Below are 27,063 nucleotides of genomic sequence, written 5' to 3'. Positions count from 1 at the left end.
TACTGAAGCCAGGCCCTCTCCTCTGCGTGAGGCTTTATGGGGCCTCAGCATCTCCCACTATGACAGGGTCCCCCTGAGCTCCTCTCTTCAGTGTTCCCACACGAGCCTGAGTGTGGAGGACTTTCTGAGCCATTGCTCTCTGACTTCCCCTCCATGGGCTGGGGAAGAGCTGTGAGGAGCTGTAAGGTGTGTGGTTGGGGCCCTTGGGTGGCCATCTCTGAAGATGGAGGCAGCCATCTTGGGGGCACCCGAGCCCTAGCCCTCAGGATCCCAGGTGCAGGCTCTGCCTCTGCCTCTGAACGGCTGAATGGCATGGGCAGCCACTGCGGGTGGCAAACAGGGAGGGCCATGATGAGGTCTCCATTCCAGGCTGATGTTCCAGATCTGTGAGGGGGAGAATCAGGAAGGCCCAGGGTAATCACCCTGCCCAGTGGTGGCCTCTGCCATGGGTACACAGACCCCAGGCCAGGGAAGAGACACGGCAGCAACCTTGGAGGAGGGGCCTCTGCCCACCTGTGTGACAGCCACCACGGGCTCCTGGCTTCACAGCCTTGCTGGGGAGAGATGGGAAACTGAGACCTGGGGACCCTCAGCTGCCTGAGGTGCGGCTAGACTCAGATCCACCTGAGGCTGCCCAGTCCACCTCTCCCTTACTTCCTCCTTCCAAGAATATGGGCACAGTGGTGAGCATTTGGAGACGAGAGATCGGGACCAGTCCCAGCCGGAACCACTGCCCCACTGCTCAGCCTCTGGCAGCCGCTCCTCTCTGGCCTGAGTGTCCTCTTAGTTCAATGGGCATTGCCAGGTCTCTGTGGTACCTTCTTTGTCATAGGCACGTGAGGGGTCAACAGGATCATCACCCAGCACTGTTCACAGACACAGACTGAGGCTGGACCCTCGGAGTCAGAGCTGGAGGGGGCCCGTTTGTGCAGATGGGGAAACTGAGCCTTGGACTGACTGTTGCAGGAATCAGGAGACTGGAGAGACCAATGGGTGAAACAGGAGGATTTCATTTAGGTGGCCACCAGCCTAGCGGATTAATATCCAGAGGCTGATCAATGAACAAGGCCAGGCTTAACGTTTATTCAGGTAACTGAAGGGGAGTGGCTAGCCATGGCACAAAACTTGTGGGGCAGGGAAAGCAAGCTTACAGAAGCAGAACAAAGGCAGTTAATTAAACTGTGACAGGTTTTGCATCTCAGGCATGTCTTGTGATCTTTGCCATCCTGCACAGATGGGAAAACAGGAACATATAAAATCCTTGCAAACTTGCAGAAATAGTTACAAAAATAGTTATAAGAGCCGAACAAAGAATGATGGCATGGGGAGAGAATTCCAGGGGGAGACTGATAAGAACTTGTTTTTCTCATCCCTACTCTTGGAACCATTTCTTTGGGACCCCTGCCTGACCTTGCAGATAATGTTATCATAGCTCCAGCTGGACTTGTTTTCCCTTTACTTGTTTTTCTTATATTTCCTGCTTAATTCTCCCCTTTGATGCTGTTTATAAATAAAGTTTAATACAAAGAATTATCATCAGAATTTAATTCTCCATGAGGAGTTAGTTCTTTATTTGGCAAAGGTTGATATTTGGTTAAAGCCATTAGTTGGGTGGTGGTTTACCTGGTTACAAGAACCTCTATGGCTGATTGGATGTTTTTGAGGAGAGGTAGGAGACAAGGGAGTATGAGGCAGACTCCCAATATGACCAGAACTATTCCTATTAAGGTCTTAAATTCTCCAAGGGACGAACACCAGCCCCCAAAGAGGGTATCTGGAGACCATCCTTTCCAAATTTGGACTGGGATATGGGCTAATTTTTGAATTTTTGCAGTTATATCTTTGACGACCTTCCTATTGTCATCAATTTCTAGACAACAGTTAGTTTAAACTTTCCACATACCCCTCCTTCTAACATGGATAGAGGGAGTAGCAAGAACAAAGTAATGAATAGTATACTCATACCCAGTATGGACAGCAGAGGTCCTTAACCAGGGGAGGAGGTTGAGCACAGTGACAGGTTAATAGTAAAACAATTAAGATTACAAGGAAAGTTACTGGGCTTAAGATTTCTAACTACATTTACTTCCTTGATGAAACCTTGGCCGTGCATAGACTAGTCAGCTTCCGGGGTGACTAGAGCAGGGCTGCTGTCTCCTCAAGCTTCAGCCGTGTGTAGACTGTTCAGCTTCTGGAGTCACCAGAGCAGGGCTGTTGTCACTTTCACTGGTACCTCGGTCCTGTCATAGGATCAGCCGGTTCGGATGGTCTGGGACTTGCTGGCTGGTCCACTTGTCCTGGGCTGCTGGTTTCAGCCAACTGTGGTGGATGTAAGGCATGATTCCTGCAACTTTAACAGCAGTGGCAGTGGACAAGATTACAGTATGGGGCCCATCCCATGTGGGTCTTGAAGTGGTTGGATTCTATTTCTTGACCTAAACAGAGTCCCTGGGTCTAAAGGGGTGTGTTTGGTCTATTAGGCCTATGGGCATTCTTTCCTGTACCCAGCCATGGATCTCTTGCATGGCTCTCCCTAAGGCCTGCACCTGCCTTCTCAAGGTTAGCTTCCCTAACTCATGGAATTACCTTTAATTTGACCTATGGTTGGGGGTGGCTGGCTGAACAAGATTTCAGAGGGTGAATATCTAGTTTGTTTGGTGGGGGTACACCTGACTCGGAGGAGGATCATGGGCAGGACCTGATCCTATCTTAGATGAGTTTTTTGGCAATATTTCTTTAGTAGCTGCTTGAGTGTCCAGTTCATGTGCTCCACTCTTCCTGAGCTTTGTGGCCAGTTGGCCGTGTGTAATTTCCATTTCCTGAATCCCCAGGGGCCTGGTTTGCAACAAGTATGTCCAGCACTGGTCTATATTCATTAGTCCTTGGTTTCCACACTGGCAAAAGCAGAGTGTTCTATGGTGACCAGCATCGGGCCAAGGTCCTGTGTTCTAATAGCTGTTTCAAATGCCCTTGAATGCCCTGTACAGCTTCTTGGGAAAGTAGGTATTGACAAACCTGAACCAGTGTTACCCCCAATTTTAGTTCCACTATCACTAGTGCCTGGTTCACAGCCAGGCCAGGGGGGTTATCCTCAGTCTACACTCCTGGAATTTTACTAGGTAACTTATACAGCTCATCTAGCCCCAGCTTTGGCAACCCTTCTGCATATAGTCTCCATTCCTCTGCCTGCAGGGCGGTAAGGGTTAACACCATTTCTTCAGGATGGAGCAGGCTTAAAGTCACGGGCTGTATCACTGCCAAGTGTTCAGCCCTAGTATTTAAAGTCCATCAGGTGGCCCCCTACTTCCACTGTGACATGGGCTCCTGGGGGCCTAAGGAGATGGAGCCCAGTCTGGCCTAGTCCTCATACCTTTCAATCCCTGCCAGCCCAATGAAGTTGGCATCTGGCTCTTTCTGGGTATGACAGCCTTTAGCTGGCAGCCTTCTAACTGCTTGGCTTTCGTCCTCTCCCTCATTGCCTTCTGGACATTCATTCTTCCCATGTCCTTTCTTCTTGCACCATGCACACTGGTCCCTATCTAGTCTTGCCTGATTCTTGGGTCTTTGCCTGATTTGACCTCTTCCTTGTCTGCACCTATGTCCACGTCCTCTCACGACACTTGCCCCCGCTTCTGTAAGTGCTGCTGCCAGCAAATCGGTCTTTTTCCTGAGTCTCTGATCAGCCTCCTTCTTTGCCTCCTGATCATGGTTAACATACACCTTGGTCAGGTCACTTCTAAAAGCTGAGTGGCAATCACACCTGCAAAGCCCTCTAGCTTTTGCAGCGTCCCCCTAATGTCCCCCTGGGCTTTTCCTACAAATGCTGTGTTCACCATGTGCTGATTTTCAGTGGCCTCAGGGTCAAATGCGGGAGTATAAAACTGCAACACCTCACAGAGTCTCTCATAAAACTGGCTAGGGCTTTCATCAATTCCCTGAAGCACCTCTGAGATCTTTCCTGTATCGATGGCCTTCTTTCTACCCTCCCTTAATCCTTGCACCAGTGCTTCTTGGTACCTCTGTAGGGGCTGAAACTGGGCTGCATCATTTGGGTCCCAGTTAGGGTCTGCTTCTCGGAACTGGCCCTGAGCATAAGCCTGAACATTAAGTGTGCCTTCTCGCGCGTTGGCTTCTAACCAGTGGAGGGCTGCCTGGGTTACCCTCTGGCACTCCTCAGTGTTAAACAGCACCAGTAGGAGCTGTTTGCAGTCTGGCCAAGTTGGACTGTGTGTCAGGAAGATGGAATGCATTAGATCTGTGAGGGCTTGTGCTTCTCCATGTAGGAGGGAGTACGGTGTTTCCAGTTTAGGAGATCAGTGGTTGAAAAAGGCTGGTAAATGAAAGTTTGTTCTCCTCCTTGCACTTGGCTCTGTTCATTATAATAAGGGGTCCCCTTGTTTCCCTGAGAGGCATTTGCATAGCCTGGGTGCAGCCAGACTGGAGGCAGCCTGCTTGATCATTCTGACTGTCCTCCTTGACCTCCTGGGGTGAGGGCTCAGATTTCTCCCTCTGGGGTGTAGCCTGGGGTGTATCACCATCTGAGTCTGGCTGCTCAGGGGCCAGCCTTGGTAAAGGGTGGGTAGATTGGAGTGTAGGGAGGAGGGGTCTCTATCTCCTCTGGTAGTTCCTGCAAAACTGGTTTTTCCTGTGGCTTTCCCTTTGTCTCTGTAGCTGACAGTGAAGCTGAATTCTCTTTCACTTTTGGCTTGACTCAAGCCACTAGCGTTCTGCAATAAGCTAATAGGCAGGGCTACATTCAGCCATGAGTCAATATAAGGGAACGGGTCTGGATGCCCTGGCTGTTCTCTGACCCTAGTCACCACCTGATATACACGGCCAATTGTTTATCTATCTATAGTCCTTTAGGCCAGCCACCCTACACCAAAAGAGGGCCATTCTATTTCACAGAGAGTTCTTAACCTCTGGGGGGGTCAACTTGATTCCATAGTCCCCCTTATAACCTTTCTTAAAGTTCTTTAACGTACATTCTAACGGGGTGGGTTTTGACGACTTCCCTCCCATTTCCTCCTTTTTTGGCACAACACACTCACTCTCACTTTCGCTTCAGACTGATTAGATCATCTCCCTCGCAGGAGTCTTTCAGACGCTGCTTATCTTTGGAGTGATTGTTAATCCCCCCACAATTTAGTAATTCCTGAGCCATATGTGGTAGCTCATGTAGGATGTTCGCCACTAGTCCTGATCAGTCCCACACTTTGCTTGGAGCGTACGGTCTACGCTAAGAGACCTGCAACCCCCACACATCACTCCCTGTGTTGGTTCCTCCTGGAACCGTCTCTTTCATATGCACCCACACACTTCCCTGCTCCGTTTCCTTTCTCAACCAACTTAGCAAGCCACTCTCGCATCCTGGGTCGGTTGGGGTGTAGGTTTCATCAGAAATAGCGAGCCACTCTCGTGTCCTAGGTCAGATTACTTGTATGCTCTGGGTGTCAGTTTCATCTGACTTTGTGAGCCACTCTTGTATCCTGGGTCAGACTACTTGGTGCACCCCCAGGAGCTGATCAAGTTCCCTTCTACCCTTATGGGACAGGTCCTGCCTTGGGCCCCAAACCTTACTGCGGTCCTGAAGTGTGCTGTTCCTGGAATCATCCTGTAGCCCCTTTAGGTTCCGCTGCACTGTCAGGTAGGGGCACCAGACCACAGGAGAGCTGATCTCCCCTCCGGGTTGAAGTTCTACCAATGGCACCTGGGGTCACAGGTCTCTGCTGGCCCGGGGCTCCAGTCCCACAGGCAAATGAGACAGTAAACCTGTTGTCTCTGCTCCTGGCTGGCTCGCCAAAATGTTGTGGGAATCAGGAGACTGGAGAGATCAATGGGTGAAACAGGAGGATTTCATTTAGGTGGCCACTGGCCCAGCGAGTTAATATCCAGAGGCTGAGCAATGAACAAAGACCAGGCTTGACTTTTATTCAGGTGACTGAAGGGGAGTGGCTAGCTAGTGGTGTGAAAATTGCGGGGTGGGGAAATCAAGCTTACGGAAGTAGAACAAAGGCAGTTAATCAAACTGTGACAGGTTTTGCAACTCAGACGTGTCTTGTGACCTTTGCCATCCTGCACAGATGGGAAAACAGGAACTTATAAAATCCTTGCAAACTTGCAGAAATAGTTATGAAAATAGTTATAAGAGCAGAATAAAGAATGATGGCATGGGGACAGAATTCCAGGGGGATACTAAGAACTTGTTTTTCTCATCCCTGCTCTTGGAACCCATTTCTTTGGGGCCCCTGCCTGGCCTTGCAGATAATGTTATCATAGCTCCAGCTAGACTTGTTTTCCCTTTACTTGTTTTTCTTATATCTCCTGCTTCAGGACAGTGCAGCCAAGAAAGGCAGAGCCAGCCTGCAACTGCGCCAACCGAGAGCCAGGCTGGGGAGCCTTCTCTCCTGCTCCGGGCTTCTTTGCACACTCTTTGTTCAGCCTGTCTGTCAGTAATGGAACATCCACAAGACAGGACAAAATGCAGTTGTAAATACAATGCAGTGGGGCCCAGGCAGGAAGGAGGGGTGCTGGCTGTAAAAGGGTGGCACAACACTAGGCACCTTGTGGTGGTGGCCATGTTCAGTGCCATGACTATGGGGGGCGGTTACACATGCCAACAAGGGTGGGAAAATTGTCCTGTAGCTTTGCACACTGTTATCATTGTGGGAAACTGGGCAAAGAGTATAAGGCATCTCTATATTATTTCCTGCAACTTATGTGAGTCTACAATTACCTTAACATTTTGCCATGCTGGATAAGAACATTTACTGACACAGAACCATGCTTCAGGAGATTGCTGAGTGAAAAGGCCAGATGACGAGTTTATAGCCAGCACTTCATAGACAGTGATAGGGCTGCCATAACCGAATGTGAGGTGAAATGAGAAGATGGCCATAGAGGAAGGGATGAGAAGTCTTGTTTACAGGCCAGGCTAAGGGAATACAGTAAATCTGAGGTTCCATCTATAGGTAGTGATACTTACACACATAAAAGTCATTAAACAGTATTTGCAGTGTGATTCCACCTTTGTTTAAAAATGTTATAAAATCACATGCTCCTAATTATATATTATGCATACATTACATATTCACACAGAAAAGGTCTAAGCAGATGTATTTCAACATGTTTAGGAGCAATTCTGTCCTGAGGATGGGGTGCTAAGGGCTAAAGTTTCTTGCTGGTTTGTGTCTCTGTTTTATGGCAATCCTACAGTGAGCACCATCTGCGTGGGGTGCAGGAGGCGGAGGGGAGACAAGCCTGCATTCGGGAGGTCAATCTCAGCCGCCTGTCTGTGGTTCTGCCCTCCTCCATTCTGTGACTCCTCCCTTCAGTGCCCCATTTCTGCTGTGGCCTCCTCTTAGTTCAGGGGCCTTGTGCAGAGTCCCATGCTCCCTTATTGGCTCACAGACCTCAGGACTCACCCCCACCCACTCATTCTCTCTCTTCCCCTCTCTCTCGCACACACATCACCACCATCACACATGTGCTCACACACACACCCTGCTGGACTCTCGGCTTTGCTGCTCACTCCACTTGGCCCACGTCGGGCTCTCTGTAAAATACACTCTACTGACAACACTGTATACCCCTCCCATCCCTACCAGAATGGGGACCAGGAAGAAATTGAGGCACAGGGAGTTTGAGCTATTTACCCCCAGAAACGCAGGTTGCAAGGAGTGGATATAAGACCACAGGTTCCAAGCCCAGACTGCCTCCCACGACATCACAGTTGCCATTCTTCTCTCCTTGCTACTCTCCCCAAAGCACCAGCAAGGGGCCTGGCTTCCCTGGTCTTGTCAGCCTTGCCAGCACTGAGAGTGGACAGGCACTCCCAGTTACCTGTAGCACCTCTACAGCAGAAATGAAGACGTGGAGGCAGAAGATCTTGGAACCATTGTAGCCGACCATAAAGCCCTGCAGTTTCTGCTGGTGCACAGGGAAGGTGCTGGCTTTGATGTTGAGGTAGCCTCCTCCCGAGAAGCAGAGCATGTCCTCACACCGGGTGTTCCAGGCCACACTGTTGGCATTTAGTTCCTGGGGGACAGGGACGGTGGGCATCCTGTGAGAACCACCCTGGGCTTGGCCAGCGCTTGCACATTTCAGCCCAATACCCTCTTAAAGACTGAATCCCACTAAATTGCTTACAGTGGGATGGAGGGAAAAGGAGGAAAGGGGACCAAAAAGAAATGAACAGCGGCAATCCCCTCCATGCACCTGCGTGTTGTTGGAATTTTTGAGTAAGCAGGTGTTACTTTTGAAAAATATTCTCCTGACGATTCCTCAAATTGCACTAGAAGTGCAATTTGACCCAGCCATCCCATTACTGGGTATATACCCAAAGGATTATAAATCATGTTGCTATAAAGACACATGCACATGTATGTTTATTGTGGCACTGTTCGCAGTGGCAGAGACTTGGAACCAACCCAAATGTCCATCAGGATAGACTGGATTAAGAAAATGTGGCACATATACACTGCACTATGCAGCCATAAAAAAGGATGAGTTCATGTCCTTTGTAGGGACATGGATGAAGCTGGAAACCATCATTCTGAGCAAAGTATCGCAAGGACAGAAAACCAAACACTGCATGTTCTCACTCATAGGTGGGAATTGAACAATGAGAACACTTGGACACAGGATGGGGAACATCACATACCAGGGCCTGTCGTGGAGTGGGGGGAGGGGGGATGGATAGCATTAGGAGATACCTAATGTAAATGATGAGTTAATAGGTGCAGCACACCAACATGGCACATGTATACATATGTAACAAACCTGCACATTGTGCACATGTATCCTAGAACTTAAAGGATAATAATATTTTTAAAAAAATATTCTCCTGAAATATGAGTCCCTGTATAGAAAGTGGAGAATCAGACCGGGTGCAGTGGTTCACACCTGTAATCCTAGCACTTTGGGAGGCCAAGGCAGGTGGATCACCTGAGGTCAGGAGTTCGAGACCAGCCTGGCCAACATGGTGAAACCCTGTTTCTAGTAAAAATACAAAAATTAGCCGGGCGTGGTAGCATGTGCCTGTAATCCCAGCTACTTGGGAGGCTGAGGCAGGAGAATGGCTTGAACCTAGGAGGTGGAAGTTGCAGTGAGTCAAGATCATGGCATTGCACCTCCAGCCTGGGCAACAAGAGCGAAACTCCGTCTCAAAAAAGAAAAAGAAAAAAAAAAAAGAATCGGCAAAGTGGGATTCCACTTCTATTACAGAAGACATATACATCTCTATACACAGAAGAATGTTTACAAGAATATGTTCCAAAAAAGGCTGAGGCAGGAGAATTGCTTGAACCTGGGAGGCAGAGGTTGCAGTGAGCTGAGATTGTGCCATTGTACTTCACCCCGGGCAACAAGAATAAGAGCAAAACTCCGTCTCAAAAAAAAAAAAAAAAAAAAAACAAAGAATATGATATTCCAAAAGATTAACAGCATTTCTGGGTGGGTGAAATTGCATAATTATAAAATCTTTTTTGTTTGCCTGAATTTGTTCTGTCATGAACATCTATCTATTCTGTTTGATAATAAGAGAAAGAACAGTGAGTTATTTGTAAGATTTGAAAATAATGTCTTTGTATTTACAGTCCACACATTGTGAAAATAGAGTCACCCTGGGAGGCACCCACTGCACCTCAGTTCCCTACTCAGCCCTGGAGCCTTGGGGACCAGCAGATGCTCACACTTTCTGCCTAGAATGTTTTACAATGTCTGAATCTTTTATAATGATCGTGGATTGCTTCTATAATTAGAAAAAAATATATAGCTATTTTATGTGTAGGGGGAGGAGTAGTGGAGAAGAGGAAAAGCCAGCAGGCAATGTCACAGCTGGGAATGCTGATGTCTCCTGGCAGGGCTGAGAATCACCTCCCCTAGCCTGCTACAGAACCAGCAGTGGGGACGGTGGAGCACACACCCTTGCACACTTGTATGGTTCTAGGCTCAGACACAGATTCACATTTGGGGCCAGCTACGCCCCATATAGGTGGGAGGTGAGGCTGGGGAGAAGGGAGGTAACATTTCAGGCCCCATTTTGTCTCCAGCACTGAGCTAGGCACTGTGGTATCCCCTATTCCTGTAGCAATTCTGTGAGGGGCAATTACTAATTTCATTTTAGAGAAAAGTAATCAAGGCTCAGAGAGGCTCACTAACTTAAGATCACACAGTAAGGGATGCAGGCAGGACCCAAGCCCAGGTCAGCCTAAAGGCTGTGCCCTCTCTTTCCCCCAAACCATTCTACTCTCTCTGGGACATGAGTGAGTTGAGACTGACAGGGAGTCACCACTGGGCTTGAGGTGGCCAGGTAACCCCTTCTAATTGATTGAGGCTGCTCCCTACTCCAGGCCCCTCCCCTTCTCGATTCTGCTGCTGAGGACAAGGAGGAGCCTGGTAAGGCTGAGGAAACCAGTTAGGAGGGGCTCCAGCTTTAAGGGGAACTCGATTCTGCCAAACCAGCCCTCCCCACCTTCAAAGCCTGAAAGAGACAAATAACTGCACGAGCCCAGCAGAAAGCCAGTCAGGCCCTGGGCACAGAGCTACTGGGCTATCTTCTCTGGTGACACTTCCTCAGGTCACAGGGCTGGATGACTCCACTAAACAATGCCTAGGCCTCCAAAGATCCAAGCACTTCGCATTCTACCGGCTCTTCTAGCATTCTTGTGAATTAAGCAGAAGGCAAGGCTTGCCCATTCCCATGCCCCTTTCAGATGACAAAACTGATCCTGTTTCCTTCCCGTGCGATAGGTGCGCATAGACACAGGCAGGCCTGCACAGGTAAGACGCAGACTTCTGCAAAGGAAGTGCATCCATCGCCCCATTCACTGAGTGCCAACGTCACACCCCTCTCAGAGTCATGGCCCCATTTCCTGTTCATGGTAAATGCTTAAGAAAGGCTCTGCTGGCCGGGGGCGGTGGCTCAAGCCTGTAATCCCAGCACTTTGGGAGGCCGAGACGGGCGGATCACGAGGTCAGAAGATCGAGACCATCCTGGTTAACACGGTGAAACCTCGTCTCTACTAAAAAAAATACAAAAAACTAGCCGGGCGAGGTGGCGGGCGCCTGTAGTCCCAGCTACTCGGGAGGCTGAGGCAGGAGAATGGCGTGAACCCGGGAGGCGGAGCTTGCAGTGAGCTGAGATCCGGCCACTGCACTCCAGCCTGGGCGACAGAGCGAGACTCCGTCTCAAAAAAAAAAAAAAAAAAAAAAAAAAAGAAAGGCTCTGCTGGCTCATCTCATTGGCAAGGAAACCAAAGTTAAAGAGGCTGGTCCAGGCCCTGCAGCTTGTGCCTGTGTGGGAGGAGCAGGTTGTGGCCCAGGGCCTCTGGGACTCTGCACCTGTGCTTGGCCCCTGCCCCTCACTGCTCCTCCCAGAGACCTGCCAGGGCCAGAGCTGGAGAGCCTCCTGCAGGGGCTGGGAAGCTAGAGGAGGGTCTCTAATCAAAGGACAATGTCCCTGGGACCCCCTCAAGGACATCACCTGAAAAAGCAGCTCCTTGGTGTCGATGTCATACACCAGGCAAGTGTCGTTTTCATCTACCACGGCCAGCTTCTTACGGGAGGCACTCATGTCCAAGCAGCGCACGGCTGTGGCCTGCTTCAGCAGGATGATAGCAAAGAGATTGTCCACGAAGATCTTCAGGATCTGGCAACGTTTCAGTGAAAACAGTGTCAGTCACCATGGCAACAAGATCCTGGCCCACTGCCAGGCCGCTAGAATCCCATGTGCTCTGCAAGAACAACTCCCACCACCTTCACCAGAAGTTCTGTGCAGAGAAAAGGACTCCTCAAAAGGAAGAGGAGGGTGGTGGGCGCATTGGCTTATCCTCAGCAGGCCAGAAGCGAGGTTCATCAGAGGCTGCAGACGTAATGACAGCCCCGAGACAGGCCGAGCTCACTTCAGTGTCTGTTCGGACCGGGGATTTGTTGATGACATTACCCAAACGGCAGCATTAGGAGAGGCCACCTAGCAGAGATCTGAGTCACGAACTAACACAGGAAAAGGCTACTATGAACACTGACAAGATATGTGGTAGAGAATTATAATAATGATGATGACAGCCATCATCTACTGATATCCCTGGTTTAAAAAAATTTTTTTTAGAGATAAGGTCTTGCTATGTTGCCCAGGCTGACTGCAGTGGCTATTCAGTCTTAATCATATCACACTGCAGCCTCAAACTCCTGGGCTCAAGAAATCCTCCTGCCTCAGCCTCCTGAGTAGCTGGGACAACAGGTACCCACTCAGTATGCCTGCTTTAATATCCCTGTTTGGGGTTTTTTTTGAAACTGGATTTAACTCCCAACCTTGATATCTGTTTTTGACAGCCCTGTGAAATGCAGTATTATCCTCATGTCAAACTGTAGCCTCGGAGAGGTAAAATGACCTACCAGGGGGACAAAGCCAGTGAGTAGCTAAGTAAGAACATGACCTCAGGCCCACCTGACCCCAAAGTCCATCCTCCCACGGGAAGTGAGAGCTGCCTGAGAAAGAAGCGGCCCTTCCTCCCCTTGGCATTGCTCTTGACTTCACCCACCGCTCTCACGCCCCATGACTTCCATCCCCAGCAAAGACCCGACAAGCCTCATCCATAAGCCACCTGCTGCATGGCTTGGATCTCAGGCTAATGCAGCTACATTTTCAGTTTTTTGTTTTGTTTTGTTTTGTTTGAGATGGAGTCTCACTCTGTCATCCAGGCTGGAGGACAGTGGCGCGATCTCGGCTCACTGCAACCTCCACCTCCTGGGTTCAAGAGATTCTCCTGTCTCGGCCTCCCGAGTAGCTGGGATTACAGGCGCCTGCCACCACGTCCAGCTAATTTTTGTATTTTTAGTAGAGACGGGGTTTCACCATGTTGGCCAGGCTGGTCTCAAACTCCTGACCTCAAGTGATCCACCCGACTCAGCCTCCCAAAATGCTGGGGTTACAGGTATGAGCCACTGCGCCTGGCTCATTTTCACTTTCAAAGTTTCATGTAGCAGCCCACTTAGAACTTTTCTTATGTTGAGCAAAGAACATGCTTGTACACGCATACACACACACATAAATCTGTTTAACTTTGTGTAACCTGGATATCCCACAACTAACTGGCCAAAGGCTCATTTTTCTTATGACATCTATCAGTACCCTGAGGACCCAGCATTCTCTAGGACACATGCTGGAACGCACTGCCTTAATCCACTCGCTGCCCTAATCAGGAGCTGACCTAGGTAACAATCTCTGCCTCCCTCTAGAAATCCACAGAAGCAGCATCTCTAACAAATCTCCCACCTTAAGCCACTAATCCACTTTACATGTAGCCAATGGTTATAGCTCAATTCTGCCAAAACATGGGCCTGCTATGAGTGTGACGGCCACAGCACCTTTGGCCTGAGGCTGTCTTCAAAAAACAAAAACTCTTCTCTGAAGTCTCAGAGTTGGAAAGAGGGGTGAAGCAACTTGCCTGAGGCCACACAGCCGCACTGAGAGGTTAAGTAACTTGCAGAGGCAAAACAGCTGCACAAGAGGTTAAGTAACTTGCCTGGGGTCACACAGTTACACAGAGAGGTGAGGTAACTTGCCTGAGGCCATGCAGCTGCACAGAGAAACTACATAACTTGCCTGATGTCACACAGCTTCACAGAGTGGTTAAGTAACTTGTCTGAGGCCACACACCGCACAGAGAGGTTAAATAACTTACCTGAGGCCACAGGGCTGCACAGAGAGTTTAAGTAACTGCTGAGATCACACAGTTGCACAGAGAGGTTAAGTAGCTTGTTTTAGGCTACACAGCTGCACAGAGAGTTTAAGTAACTTCCCTGAGGCCACACAGCTGCACAGAGAGGGTAAGTCACTTGCCAGAGGCAAAACAGCTGTACATAAGAGGTTAAATGGCTTGCCGGAGGCAAAGCAGCTGCACAGAGAGGTTAAGTCACTTGCCTGAGGCCACAAAGCTGCACAGAGAGGTTAAGTAACTTGCCTGAAGTCACACAGCTGCACAGAGAGGTTTAAGTAGCTTCCCTTAGGCCACACAGCTGCACAGAGGGATTGAGTAACTTGCCTGAAGTCACATAGCTGCACAGAGAATTTAAGTAACTCGACTGAAGCTGCACACAGAGGTTAAGTAACTTGCCTGAGTTCACACAGCTGCACAGAGAGGTTAAGTAACTTGCCTGAGGTCACACAGCTGCACAGAGAGGTTAAGTAACTTGCCTGAGGTCACACAGCTGCACAGAGAGGTTAAGTAACTTGCCTGAGGTCACACAGCTGCACAGAGAGGTTAAGTAACTTGCCTGAGGTCACACAGCTGCACAGAGAGGTGGGGGCATCACTGGAGCTCCAGAGTGAAGGCTACAGTAAGCAGTGACTGTGCCACTGCATTCCAGCTTGGGCAACAGTCAAGACCCTGTCTCAAAAAGCAAAAAATAATACAAAAAATCTGGCTGGGCACAGTGGCTCACGCCTGTAATCCCAGCACTTTGGGAGGCCGAGGCGGGCAGATCACGGGGTCAGGAGATGGAGACCATCCTAGCTAACACGGTGAAACACCATCTCTGCTAAAAAATACAAAAAATTAGCCGGGCGTGGTGGCAGGTGCCTGTAGTCCCAGATACTTGGGAGGCTGAGGCGGGAGAACGGCATGAACCTGGGAGGCAGAGCTTGCAGTGAGCCGGGATCACGCCACTGCACTCCAGCCTGGGTGACAGAGCGAGACTCTGTCTCAAAAAAAAAGAAAAAAAAAGTCAAACAGAGTTAATGTATGAGCCAGCAATTCTTCTCCTAAGTATATGCCAAAGAGAATGGAAAACACATGTTCATAAAAAACCTGTACACCAAAACTCACAGCAGCATTATTTATAGTAGCCAATAAGAAATAAGCTAAATATTTATCAATTGATAAATGGATTTTAAAATGTGCTATATCTATATAGTGGAATATTTAGTCAAAAATGAATGAATCATGTTTGGGCATAGTAGCACATGCCTGTATTCTGAGCACTTTGGGAGGCCAAGGTGGGAGGATCCCATGAGACCAGGATTTTTTTTTTTTTTTTTTTTTTTGAGGTGGAGTCTCGCTCTGTCGCCTTGGCTGGAGTGCAGGGGCGCAATCTCGGCTCACTGCAAACTCCGCCTCCTGGGTTCACGCCATTCTCCTGCCTCAGCCTCCTGAGTAGCTGGGACTACAGGCGCCCACCACCATGCCCGGCTAATTTTTTGTATTTTTTAGTAGAGACAGGGTTTCACCGTGTTAGCCAGGATGGTCTCGATCTCCTGACCTCATGATCCGCCCGTCTCAGCCTCCCAAAGTGCTGGGATTACAGGTATGAGCCACCGCGCCCGGTGAGACTAGGATTTTGAGACAAGCCTATGCAACACAGCCAGACACCCTCTAAAAAAACATAAAAATTAGGCAGGTGTAATGGCAAGCACCTGTAGTCCCAGCTACTTAGGAGGCTGGGACAGGAGGATCGCTTGTGCCCAAAAGTTTGAGATCGCAATGAGCTATGAGTGTGTCACTGCACTCCAACCTGGGTGACAGACTGCGACCTTGTATCTTAAAAAAAAAAAAAAAAGACAAATCATGCTGCAACACAGATGACTTTGAAAACATGCTAAGAAGTCAGTCTAAAAAGACCCCATATTGTATTATTTCATTTCAATGAAATGTCTGGAATAGGCAAATCCATAGAAACAAAATAACTGTTGCCATGGGATGGGGAATTGGAGGAATGGGGAGTCACTGCGAATGGGAACTGGGTTTCTTTTTCTTTTTTTTTTTTGAGACGGAGTTTCACTCATTTCCCAGGCTGGAGTGCAATGGCACAATCTCGGTTCACCACAATCCCCGCCTCCCAGGTTCAAGCGATTCTCCTGCCTCAGCCTCCCGAGTAACAGGGATTACAGACATGTGCCACCACACCCAGCTAATTTTGTATTTTTAGTACAGATGGGGTTTCACCATGTTGGTTAGGCTGGTCTTGAACTCAAAACCTCAGGTGATCTGCCCGCCTCGACCTCCCAAAGTGCTGGGATTACAGGTGTGAGCCACCACGCCCGGCTGGAACTGGGTTTCTTTTTGGGGTGATGTAAATGTTCTGAAATTAGATAGTGGTGATGGTTCCACAACTTCGTTAATATACAAAAAACCCTGAATTACATGCTTTTTCGGAGACAGGGTCTCACTCTGTCACTCAGGCTGCAGTGCAGTGGCATGATCACAGCTCACCACATCCTTGATCTCCTGAGCTCAGGTGTTCCTCCCACCTCAGTCTCCTGAGTAGCTGGGACTACAGGTACACATCACCACACCTGGCTAATTTATGTATTTTTTTTTGTAGAAATGGAGTCTCACCATTTTGCCTAGTACTTGGATCTGAATTGTACACTTTAAGAGGGTGACTTTTATAATATGTAAATGGTATCTCAATTAAAAATTACATATGTGGCTTACATTATATTTTATTGGACAACATTATTCTAGACTATGAACCCTCAAGCCAGGCGCCAAGAGGTACCATGATAAAGTCTCTACATAGTGATTCCACAGCAGAGGGCCTGGGCTCCAGTTCTACCCCATAGACCCCAGCCCACTTGTTCTTTCCCTGGCATCTGAGGAGCTATGACGTGGGGCTTTCCCAGACTGGCTCTGTGACTTTTTAGAGATGGCGGAAGCATCACCCACCTTATTCCCCAGGTCCAGGACACTGATACTGGCAGACAAGCCCTTCTTCCTGGTGCTGGAGGAAGATGGCACAACTGTAGAGACAGAAGAGTCCTTCCTTCCAAGCTCTGGCAGGCAATACGGTGTTCCTGGTCCTCCAGAAGGGGCAGAAATGGAAGCCCCCATCAGAACAGGTGAGGTCCCATCTGTCTGGGGAGAAAACTGGGACCCTGGGAGAAGTCTTCAAGGGGTGCTAACCATCTGCTTGTCTCGATGCAGAGAATGAGGCACCCACTGTCTCTCTCCCATAAGCTTGCCAAGAAGATGGATGTGGCCTGCATAACCTTTGACCTGAACAAGCTGAGCCCACAGGACTTCATCAGCTGCCTGAACATGAAGGTGACTTTCTATGATGTGTACTCCCTTTCCTATGATCTATACTGCATGAGGCTGAGTGCATGGTGAGTGAATTGGGATTTGCTGGGGACACCTCCATGACACCCTCCATCCCATCCTATCTCTTTATTCATCTGGACTCATCTGATCTGAATTGGTCTTTGATTTGTCTGTGCACTCCCGCTAGAGTGTCAGCTCCTGGAGGACAGGAATCCCATTAGCCCTGCTCATCCCTGTATCATCCTTGTATCACACCTAGTGACAGCCTGGCATATTGAGGGTGCTCAGTGCATGTTCGTTGAGTGAGTAGCTGATGGCACCAGGACAAGGAGCAAATCTTGAAGCTGAGGGGAATCCCAAATCCTATCTTCAGACAGACCTTGTTCCTTTCTGGCATGGGTGAAATGGAGCCTGGGGCGGAGGTGATGGGAGAGGGAAAAATGCCACCATGGATTCTGTTACACAGAGGCCAGTGGGTATACCATCTCCCACCCAAACAGGGGAGCAGCTCTAAGTACCCCTGGCGACAGTGGCCACATGACTTCAACCTGGCCAATCAGAAGAGCCCAACCTACCCAGCCACAGTGATTAGCTAACGTCTGGGCACGTGACCAATCAGGTGGCGAGGGTCAGGGCAAGGGTTGGTAGCAGGGGAGAGAAGGTCTATTTCTGTTGGGTGGCTGGGGCTGTGGGTGCCATCCTGTCACCTTGAAGGGAAAGCCCACCTGAGCACGACATCCACACTGAGGGAAGGACACAGAGTCAGAGGTTGGGAGAGAGTCCAGGTGACATTATTGAGCACCCAGGTGCAGCCAAGGTACAGTTACCCCAGAACATTCTCACTGGGATCCAGGTGGCTGTGAAGGTCACCTAGAGAGGTCAGCAGAGCTCCTCCAGCCTCTGGAGTTGATAGCTGTGAAGTCGATATAATGAGGACCCCGAATCACCTAATCTCAACCAGCTCCTTCCAGTGACTGCCATCATGGGCACTCTACACCAAGTCATGTAGCATGCTAGCTGGGACAGCTACTTCACTACATCCTAGAGCCCCACCAAAAGCAGGAGGAAGAGGCCTGAGGCAAGTTCTGGCAAATACTATCTGCCCTACAGTACCACCGCCAAAATAAACATTTCTATAGGAACCTCATGCCCCAGAATGTACTTGTATTTACAAGATGCCAACTACAACATAAAATATCTTTGTCTTTGGCACCAGATTTATGATAGGCTACAAGCTGGACACCTTTTGTATAACTCCCCGTTGTACTGCCCTATGGTGAATGGGTAGAGGTGGAATCTGGAGTCATTTTTTATACCACCATAACCAGAACCTTACCATTTGTCAGACCTTTGTGGAGCTGAGGAAACAAATACTGTGTGGCAAACATAAGATACAGTTGTTCCTTTCTTCAGAAGGAGTAGGGGCCTGGTTCAGTGTCTCACGCCTGTAATCCCAGCACTTTGGGAGGCCGAGGCGGGCGGATCATGAGGTCAGGAGATCGAGACGAGCCAAGATCATCCTTGCTAACATGGTGAAACCCCGTCTCTACTAAAAATACAAAAACAAAATTAGCTGGGCATGGTAGCAGGCACCTGTAGTCCCAGCTACTCGGGAGGCTGAGGCAGGAGAATGGCGTGAACCCGGAAGGCGGAGCTTGCAGTGAGCCGAGATCACACCACTGCACTCCAGCCTGGGAGACAGAGCAAGACTCCAAAAAAAATTAAAAAAAATAAAGAAAGACTCATCAACACACTGCTGCCTGCAAACCCAGGGAAAGACCACCCTACACTACGTTATATGGCATCTGTAAATCAACATGGGCCAGCGGGAGACCCCAAGGCCCTACCAGAAGCTGCTCTTTGATCACCAGGTTCACACTGCATCTTTTTGGGAAGGTTAAAAAGTAATAAATGACCACCAGGATCACAGAAGGAAAGAGCTCATGATGTATATGGAATTCACACAGATCACATCCAGGAATCTTTGGAACAAAAAATTCACAACACCATGGCCTCATACAAAAATCCTGGGCTGCAGGAAACCTGAGGCAGAGAGCTCCGTCATCACAGTGAAGTCCCTGCCTTCAGCAGATCCCACCAACAGCCACAATGTTTCCCATCACCTGAAAAAAACTCACGTATTAAACTATTACACTTCTTCAGAATATTGGAAAATGGTGCATAGTTCGTATGTTCTCATTTGTTTATCTTGTGTCCAAAGTGTCTTGTCATTCCAGGCCACTCTAATTCTTGTGTATTAATAAAAAGTTTGAGGTATAATAAGGCCTCCAGATCAGATGAGTAAAACTGAAGATAGTCACAGTTCCCAGAAGGAAGGCAGAGCACAGTTAGGCAGGGCCACATGGGAAGCAGCAGGGTTGGTCAGGAGGCAGAGGGAGGGGTACTCTGAGCAAGCCCCTTTCCTGTGCTGCCTACAGGGAGAAAAGAGTGAGGGGCAACGAGCAGGCTTAGGAGAGGGCAGTTCCAATCATTCCAGTCCATAGGGGTCTGGTTCCTGTCACTGAGGTGATTAGGGCAGTCGGATAATGGTCCCAGTATGACAGCCCACAGGGGAAGTGTCTGAGGTGCACTGGATTGGTTGGTTTGTATTTGAAAAGTAGGTTGGGTACAGTGGCACACAACTATGATCCCATCACTTTGGGAGGCCAGGAGCTCAAGACCAGCCTGGGCAACATAGTGAGACCCCACCTCAACAAAAACTTGAAAATGAAAAAATTAGCCAGGCAGGGTAGCACACACCTGTAGTCCAAGTAAGCACACACCTGTAGTCCCAGCTACTTGGGAGGCTGAGGCAGGAAGATCACTTAAGCCCAGGTTTCGAGGCTGCAGTAAGCTCTGATCACGCCACTGCACTCCAGCCTGAATGAGGGGAGACCCTGTCTCTCTCTTGAAAAAGAAAAAGAAAAAAGAAAAGTGCACCCTTGGGAGGAAGATTGCTCTGGGGGAGAAGGTGACATGGGAGGCAAGGGGCCAAGGCAAGGTGACCTGGCATATCATGAGGTTGTTCAGAACATGAAGTCCCATGTACACACAGAGGGCAGGTGTTAAAGCTCCAAGTTCATACAAGCTAGAAACATGGCCAAGGCCAGGGCTCAGTACAGTGTCACCTCCTCAGAGAAGCTTTTTCTGCCTGTGCCATCTACAGTGAGAGCCTCCCCTGTGCACATGTCCCTAGCTGCTCCCACTTCATTCCCTTCATGACATTCAGGGCCTGTCCCCCTCGGCTCAGCATCTTTCTGGGCCTCCCACCTTACCCAGAGTAAAAGTCCTCAGAGCAGCCCCAAGGCCTGCAGGACCTGGGCCCCCTGACATCCTAGGTCTCCTCTCCCACCACTGCCCTTCTCTCAGGCCACTCCAGCCCCATCTCTGCTCTCCTGGTTTCCCTGAGCCCTGCTTCGCTCTCTGCGGCACTTCCCTCTCCACAGCACTTCCCTCTGCCACCACACTGAGTAATACTCAGTTTTTCTCTCCTGCACAGTATCAGCAACAAGGAGCAGCTGGTTTTGTTTTTTTCTAAATTCCTGCTTTTGTCTACAGCCTACATCATGGCTGAGCACATAATAGGGGTCAGTAAATAGTAAAGGAGCAATTCTTCTCACCACCTGATACGTGTTTGTGCTCCCCAGTATCTACTCCTTCAGTGCACATTCACTGAGGCTCCACTGCATGCTGAGCCTGTTCCAGAAACCAAAGCACACCAAGGGGAGAAGCAGGCAGAAATCTCTATTCTGATGGGCTGACAGCCTAGTGGGAAAGAAAGAGAAAAAAATAAGGAAACAATACACAGGCAGGTGGTGACATGTACCATGAAGGAAGACAAAGTCAGGATGTTTCTGAGAATGCCTGAAGGCATTTAGAGAACAATTACTGCAATGGGCAGGGTGTTCCAGATGGAGAGACCGTCAAGCACAAAGGCCCTGGGGCCACGATGGACTCCATGTTTGAGTGTTTAGTCTGGATTCCTGGTTTTAAGTCTGTATTCTGCCTTTATTTGTAATCCTTCATGTTTCATCTTACCTAGCTAATTAACCCAAGTCCCAGTAATGCTGAGAGATGATGCTGGCTTGACCCTATGTACTATCACAGGAGGGGCCTAAAAGTGGTCATTCTCAATATAACCTGAAGGTAGACAGCACTGGATTTGCTGCTCAATTGGATGTGGACTAGGAGAATAAGAGGGGACACAAGTGACCACATATGTTTGGTCTGAACAAGTGGAATAAGAGTCACCATTAACTAAGATAAAGAACAATGGTGGGAAAACAGGATTGGGTGGGATCGGGAACTCAGATTTGCATATGCCACTTTTAGACGCCTATTAGATCTCTATGTGGAGCTTTTGAGTACAAAGGCAGATACAAAAACAAGCTAGAATTGAGGGGAAAATCTGTCCTGCAGGAGAAATGTGAGTCATCAGGATATTGATGGTAGTTAAAGTCAGGACACTAAATTAGGTCATCCAGCGGGTGGTTGCAGAGGAAAATGAAAGTGTCCACAGCCTGAGCCACAGACAACTCCAACCGTGCTAGTGAAAAACAATGGCCAATGTTTAGCAGTTGAGGAGCCAAGAAGGAACCAGCAATGGACACAGAGAAGTATCTGCCAGTGAACTATTTAGAACATTCAGAGAATAGTGAGAATAGTGATTCAGAAACCAGAGAACAAAGTGTGTCAATAGGGTAGAAGGATGAACAGTGTCAGATGCCAATGATGGGCCAAGTAGGATGAGGTCTGAGGACAGATCATACGATTTGACAACAGAGAGGTCACTACTGACTTCCATGGCCATTAGAGACAAACACCTGAAGGGTAATGGCTCAAGATCCAGTAGAGAGGACAGTTAACGATGCAGATAAAGGAAATTACCCTTGAGTAAGTGAGAAGGACTGGGGTCTAATGAGAGGTTGATTTTGCCAGAAGCAGACAGTTCACAGTAACACAATGTAGGTAACATGGGCATATATGCAGGGGGAGTGGGTAACTGTGCCTGTGAAGTTCCCATCTGACTGCATGGATTTTCCCAGTGGAATGGAAAGTAAAGCTGACAGCTGAGAGTAAGGGCAGGGCAAGACAGGTGATGCCAGAGGTTTAAAGATGGAAACCGATCTGAAGGATTTGTGTTCCTTCTTCACCATGCTGCTGGGAGGCAGGAGGTCCCAGGATAGAGCACCACACTGCCCCAGGTCCTGGGTAAAAGGGTTTCCCATATGTTAAAGACATAGCTCTGCATTTCCTAGCAGGGCAAGCTGCTTTTAGTCTGAGTCTTAGCTTCTGCATCTGTAAAGTTGCTTGCTATAAAGGTATCAGCCTGGCAACCTCAGAGGAATGTTCCAAAGAGAAGCCAGGGAATAACTTCCGTGATAGAGGATCAGCCAACATTCAGCCAAGCTGAAAACAAGGCACCCCTAGGAAGGGGGAAATGCTACTGTGTTTACTCTTATTTTGTAGATGAGCACACTGAGGAACAAGGAGGAAAAGTGACTCGCTCAAGGTCACAAGATCTTCTTGAGCCTGCACTGTCCATCTCCTCTGCTGCACAGTACCTCCCAATCTCCACGCACTACATAACTCACTGGGCTCTACAACATCTTCGAGTGAGACACATCACTTGCTCCATTTTAAAGCTGAAAGAATTGAACCTAAGGCTAAGCCTTTCACCTCTAAGAGGATGGTGTGTTTAATAACCTAGCTGTTACTATTGGCTGGGTTGTGCAACCTGTGGAAGTCACCCTGCAGCTAGATTTCTGCAGAATCTCAAAGGCAGGGGGTAGCGCTAGGGCTCAGCTGGCAAGGAAGCCCACAGGCCACTAGAGTGTGACATGGGAGTGGCATGGCCTGAGCTGTTTAAGAATCAGAGAGGAAGCCTTGCATATTTCGGTGTCAAAACACTGGAGTTGAGAGTCACTCAGTAATCACTCATCTGGGCTTTCCCAAATTGTCCTGACAAGAACACTTGTCAAAACCATGTTTCTGCCCAGGTGTTCCCTTTCCTAGCCCCTGCCCCCAAATTAAGTTCTTCCCAAGGGAATGTGAGTGGAAGGAATCCGTGATTTCTGTCAGTTTTTAAAAGACAGGATCGTTCTTCGCAGTCTCTTCTTCCCCCAGCTGCAGGCAGAGGCCTCTAGGCCCTGGAGGATGGAGGTGCAAGGCGGAAGGGGCAGGTCTTTGCAGCAGCATCTGCAGGACAGCCTTTCTCCTACCTCTTGGTGGTTTGCTGGCAATCTTTGGTGGTCTTTGGCTTATAAAATAATCAGTCCAATCTCAGCCTCAGCTTTAATAGTAAGGGATCAAGCAATAGTTTCTACTCAATGTTCCTCATACCCAGAGTCAAGCATTCTGCTATGCTAACGCTAATATTATGGCTAAAGAATGTTCACTTTCTCCTATGTTGTGAATCAGTTGTACTGATGTGAGGAGACATTCAGAACTACTGTGAGGATATTTTAAACACTTGTTAAATCAAGTTTAGCCTAAAGCTGCTTCCTTATATATTTTAAGTTGAGTTTATAGGTTTTCTGCACATTGTGAACTATTACAAGTGGAGGCATAAACAGACTAGCCTACACTTGTGCCAATCACAGAGTTTTTGCCAATCAAATGTAGCCAACTGTTCGAACCATGTTCAAATAAGGCATGGCAGAGCTGTAACCAATCCAGATGTTTCTGTACCTCGCTTCCATTTTCTGTACCTCACTTTCCTTTGCTGTCCAGAAATCTTCCATTACATGGCTGCGCTGGAGTCTCTGAGCTTGCTCTGGCTCAGAAAGCTGCCTGACTTGAATCATTGATTGCTCAATTAAACTTTTCTTTTTTTATTGAGACAGAGTCTTGCTCTGTCACCCAGGATGGAGGGCAGTGGTGCAATCTCGTCTCACTGCAACCTCCACCTCCCGGGTTCAAATGATTCTCATGCCTCAGCCTCCCGAGTGGCTGGGATTAGAGGCACTCACCACCATGCCCGGCAATTTTTGTGTTTTTGGTAAAGACAGAGTTTCACAATGTTGGCCAGGCTGGTCTCGAATTCCTGACCTCAAATGATCTGCCCACCTCATCCTCCCAAAGTGCTGGGATTACAGGTATGAGCCACTGCACCCGACCCAGCCAATTAAGCTCCTTTAAATTTAATTCAGCTGAAGCTTTTCTTTTAGTATACTGAACAGGGGAAACTGTTTAAAACCACATATTTCTCAGAGGTTAATACTTAAATATAGGATGGAAGGATCAAAGTGTAACTATTTTCATTTTTATCATTTGCTGTGCTAAGTGCTTTCATGTGGATTATTTTACTTAAACCTCTTAAAAGTCCTGTCAGATAAAGGGTATCATACTCATATTTACAGATGAGGAAACTGAATTTAGAAACTGGTATAGTAGTAAAACAGGAAAACTCTTCTGCTATACTCTACTGGAGCAATTAAAAATTATGCCTTAACATTTTTCTATTTTTATTTTGTAAAATATGTGCCACTGGATTTCTCGTTTGGTTGATTTAGGGAGACCTGTGTACACTAAAGAAGATTTGACACATTAACAGACTACTTGACTGATTTGACTACATTTGTTTGGCAAAAACATACAGCAGCTCAAAATTGAAAGTTTTTGCAATATATGTATATTTTTCTTTGTTTTACCTATGGGGATAATTTACAAAGGCAGTTGTTTCCAAATACCTTCTTGTGAAGCTGAATGCCAAGCAAGTAAATATCAACCACCGATGAATAAACCAGCTGAGAGACCTTAGACAAAGTAAAATAATCTGAAAAGATGCCTGAACATATTTTGCAGTTTAGACTCTACGCCTTGTAGAGTTTTGAGCTCTTTTTTCTTGATGTTGTGTTAGCAATTTAATCTTTTTTGGTGCTGAGCTTAGCTCGCTGAGATGAAAGGGATAAAGGGATTTCATTTTGTTCTCAAGGAGTTCACACAATGGAAGCTGGAGGCATTTCCCAACACTGTGGTCGATGCTACAGTCAGGGAACAAGCAAGTCTCTCCAAAAACAGGGATCGGAGTTTTTAAGGATAATTTGGCGAGTAGGAGCTTGGGAAGTGGGGAGTGCTGACTGGTCGGGTTGGAGATGGAATGACAGGGGGTCGAAGTGAGTTTTTCTTGCTGTCTTCTGTTCCTAGGTGGGATTGCAAAACTGCTTGAGCCAGATGACCGGTCTGGGTGAAAAAGCAGAGCGGCATTCTTCCTAGAGGAGCAGGCTGAAGATCTGTATAGGGCCCATGCGCACCGCTGGCTGTGAGGTGCCCGGCATGCCCTGCCTCTTACATGGGCTCCTATGGCCTGGCCTTGAAACCGCCACTGCAAAATTTTAACTTGAGACAGTGAAAGAGATCTGACCTAACCAACTCCATCTTGCTTCTAACCTCCAAGCTGTCCTTGTTCATTCCTGGGCGTAGGCTGAACTAACCTTGGGAAGGAATGAGTTTATAGTTTAACTTCAAAACAAAATAGCCCTTTCCCAGAAAACAAACAAACAAACAAACAAAAAAACTTCTTCTTGCCTGGGACCAGTCGGCCTTTGGAGGAGTAACAAATTAGCTGTAAGATTAGAAATTACAGTTTAGAGGCCAAGCAGCCTTTGGTTGCAAGAGTCTGAACGTCCCCCAAATTGTTCCTGGGAATAACATCACTGTTGCAAAACCTAACACCACCTAGACTGGTAATCTGGCTCAACGAGTTCTGCAATCCCACCCAGGAATAGAAGACAGCAAGAAAAACTCACTTCGACCCCCTATCATTCCATCGCCAACCCGACCAATCAGCACCCTCCACTTCGAGTTCCTACTCGCCAAATTATCCTTAAAAATTCCGATTCGTGTTTTTGGGGAGACTGATTTGGCTATTAAAACTCCCTCTCCAGCACAGCTGGCTCTGCGTGAATTACTCTTTCTTATTGCCATTCCCCTGTCTTGATAAATCAGCTATCTAGTCAGCGGGCAAGTGAACGCCTTGGGCGGCTACAGCCTGGCCTGTCCCATCCCATCCAATAGTTCCCATCTCTTCTCAGCTCCCTCTGTAGTTTCTCTTCCTCCACCTGCCTTTTCAGTGTTTCCCAAGACAGAGGTGACTCAGTTTTTTTTTTTTTTTTTTTTTTTTGAGACGGAGTCTCGCTCTGTCCCCAAGGCTGGAGTGCAGTGGCGCGATCTCGGCTCACTGCAAGCTCCGCCTCCCGGGTTCACGCCATTCTCCTGCCTCAGTCTCCCGAGTAACTGGGACTACAGGAGCCCGCCACCGCGCCCGGCTACTTTTTTGTATTTTTAGTAGAGACGGGGTTTCACCGTGGTCTCGATCTCCTGACCCTGTGATCCGCCCGCCTCGGCCTCCCAAAGTGCCGGGATTACAGGCGTGAGCCACCGCGCCCGGCCGTGACTCAGTTTTATCCAGACCGCTCTGTGACTGAACACCCATTTTCTTTTCCTCTTCCAGAAAATATTTGTCAACTAGGTACAAAACAGTATCTCAGGAATTCACCATCCAGTTAAAAATGGGACCTTATCCTTACCGTGCCCCTGCAGAGACCCCAATACCGCGCATTTCCCCCATTCTTTTGCTTTCCTCAAGTTTTACCACAGCCTCGCGGCCGCAAGTGACAAAAGAGGCAAGGGGAAGCAGCTGGGCCGGCCTTTAGGTTTCTGTACACAGGGAGATTTCCCATGGCTAGCATTTATGGAAACAACTGCTGGTATGTGAAAAATAGGTCCCTCACAGCCGTCACGACGGCCGGAGCTCATACCCGCCAACATGCCCGCGGCCCCGACCCTCCAATTTTCTCCGCCCAGCAACTCTGGCCGCGCAAGCACAGTGGGACCGGAGGGAAGCGTGGGCACGTGACGTCATCAGGCAGCGCGGACCAGCCAGGTGCACATGACTAACGGCCTTGGCCGCGGAAGGTGGCAGCCGGCAAGCCCTTCTGGCCTCTCCATCCCCTGTTGCGGTAGACCGCGCAAGCGCAGTGAGTACTGCACAGCGTCGCGGGCCAGTAACGTCATCCGA

The 27,063-nt window shown here is 48.5% G+C and overlaps 1 protein-coding gene and 1 long non-coding RNA gene across 4 annotated transcripts; one reads left to right on the top strand and one right to left on the bottom strand.

Moving 5' to 3' along the window:
- Positions 1-991: 991 nt before the first annotated feature.
- LOC704951 (intraflagellar transport protein 122 homolog) lies at positions 992-27,011 on the bottom strand. 3 transcript variants are annotated; one of them, XM_028844520.2, is made up of 6 exons: positions 26,804-27,011; positions 18,379-18,591; positions 16,668-16,801; positions 11,486-11,650; positions 7,843-8,037; positions 992-2,319 (listed from the first exon to the last, which is right to left on the bottom strand). In XM_028844520.2, the coding sequence occupies exons 2-6, from the start codon at positions 18,428-18,430 to the stop codon at positions 2,224-2,226; spliced, it is 642 nt and encodes a 213-aa protein (XP_028700353.2). In that variant the 5' UTR covers positions 18,431-18,591; positions 26,804-27,011; the 3' UTR covers positions 992-2,223. The 3 variants fall into 3 exon arrangements, with proteins under 3 accessions (XP_028700353.2, XP_001096965.3, XP_077849786.1); XM_001096965.5 differs by lacking the exon at positions 992-2,319 and having other exon boundaries at positions 5,900-8,037; positions 26,804-27,008; XM_077993660.1 differs by lacking the exons at positions 992-2,319; positions 26,804-27,011 and adding an exon at positions 20,663-20,807 and having other exon boundaries at positions 5,900-8,037.
- On the top strand, positions 12,187-14,726 carry LOC144339331 (uncharacterized). The gene is made up of 3 exons (XR_013414293.1): positions 12,187-12,572; positions 13,015-14,303; positions 14,606-14,726. It is a non-coding gene; the product is annotated as an uncharacterized LOC144339331 (long non-coding RNA).
- Positions 27,012-27,063: the final 52 nt, after the last annotated feature.

Source organism: Macaca mulatta, chromosome 2 (genome assembly GCF_049350105.2).
Source record: "Macaca mulatta isolate MMU2019108-1 chromosome 2, T2T-MMU8v2.0, whole genome shotgun sequence".
In the NCBI taxonomy this organism is placed as follows: domain Eukaryota; kingdom Metazoa; phylum Chordata; class Mammalia; order Primates; family Cercopithecidae; genus Macaca; species Macaca mulatta.
This window is presented reverse-complemented; position numbering and strand designations above follow the sequence as displayed.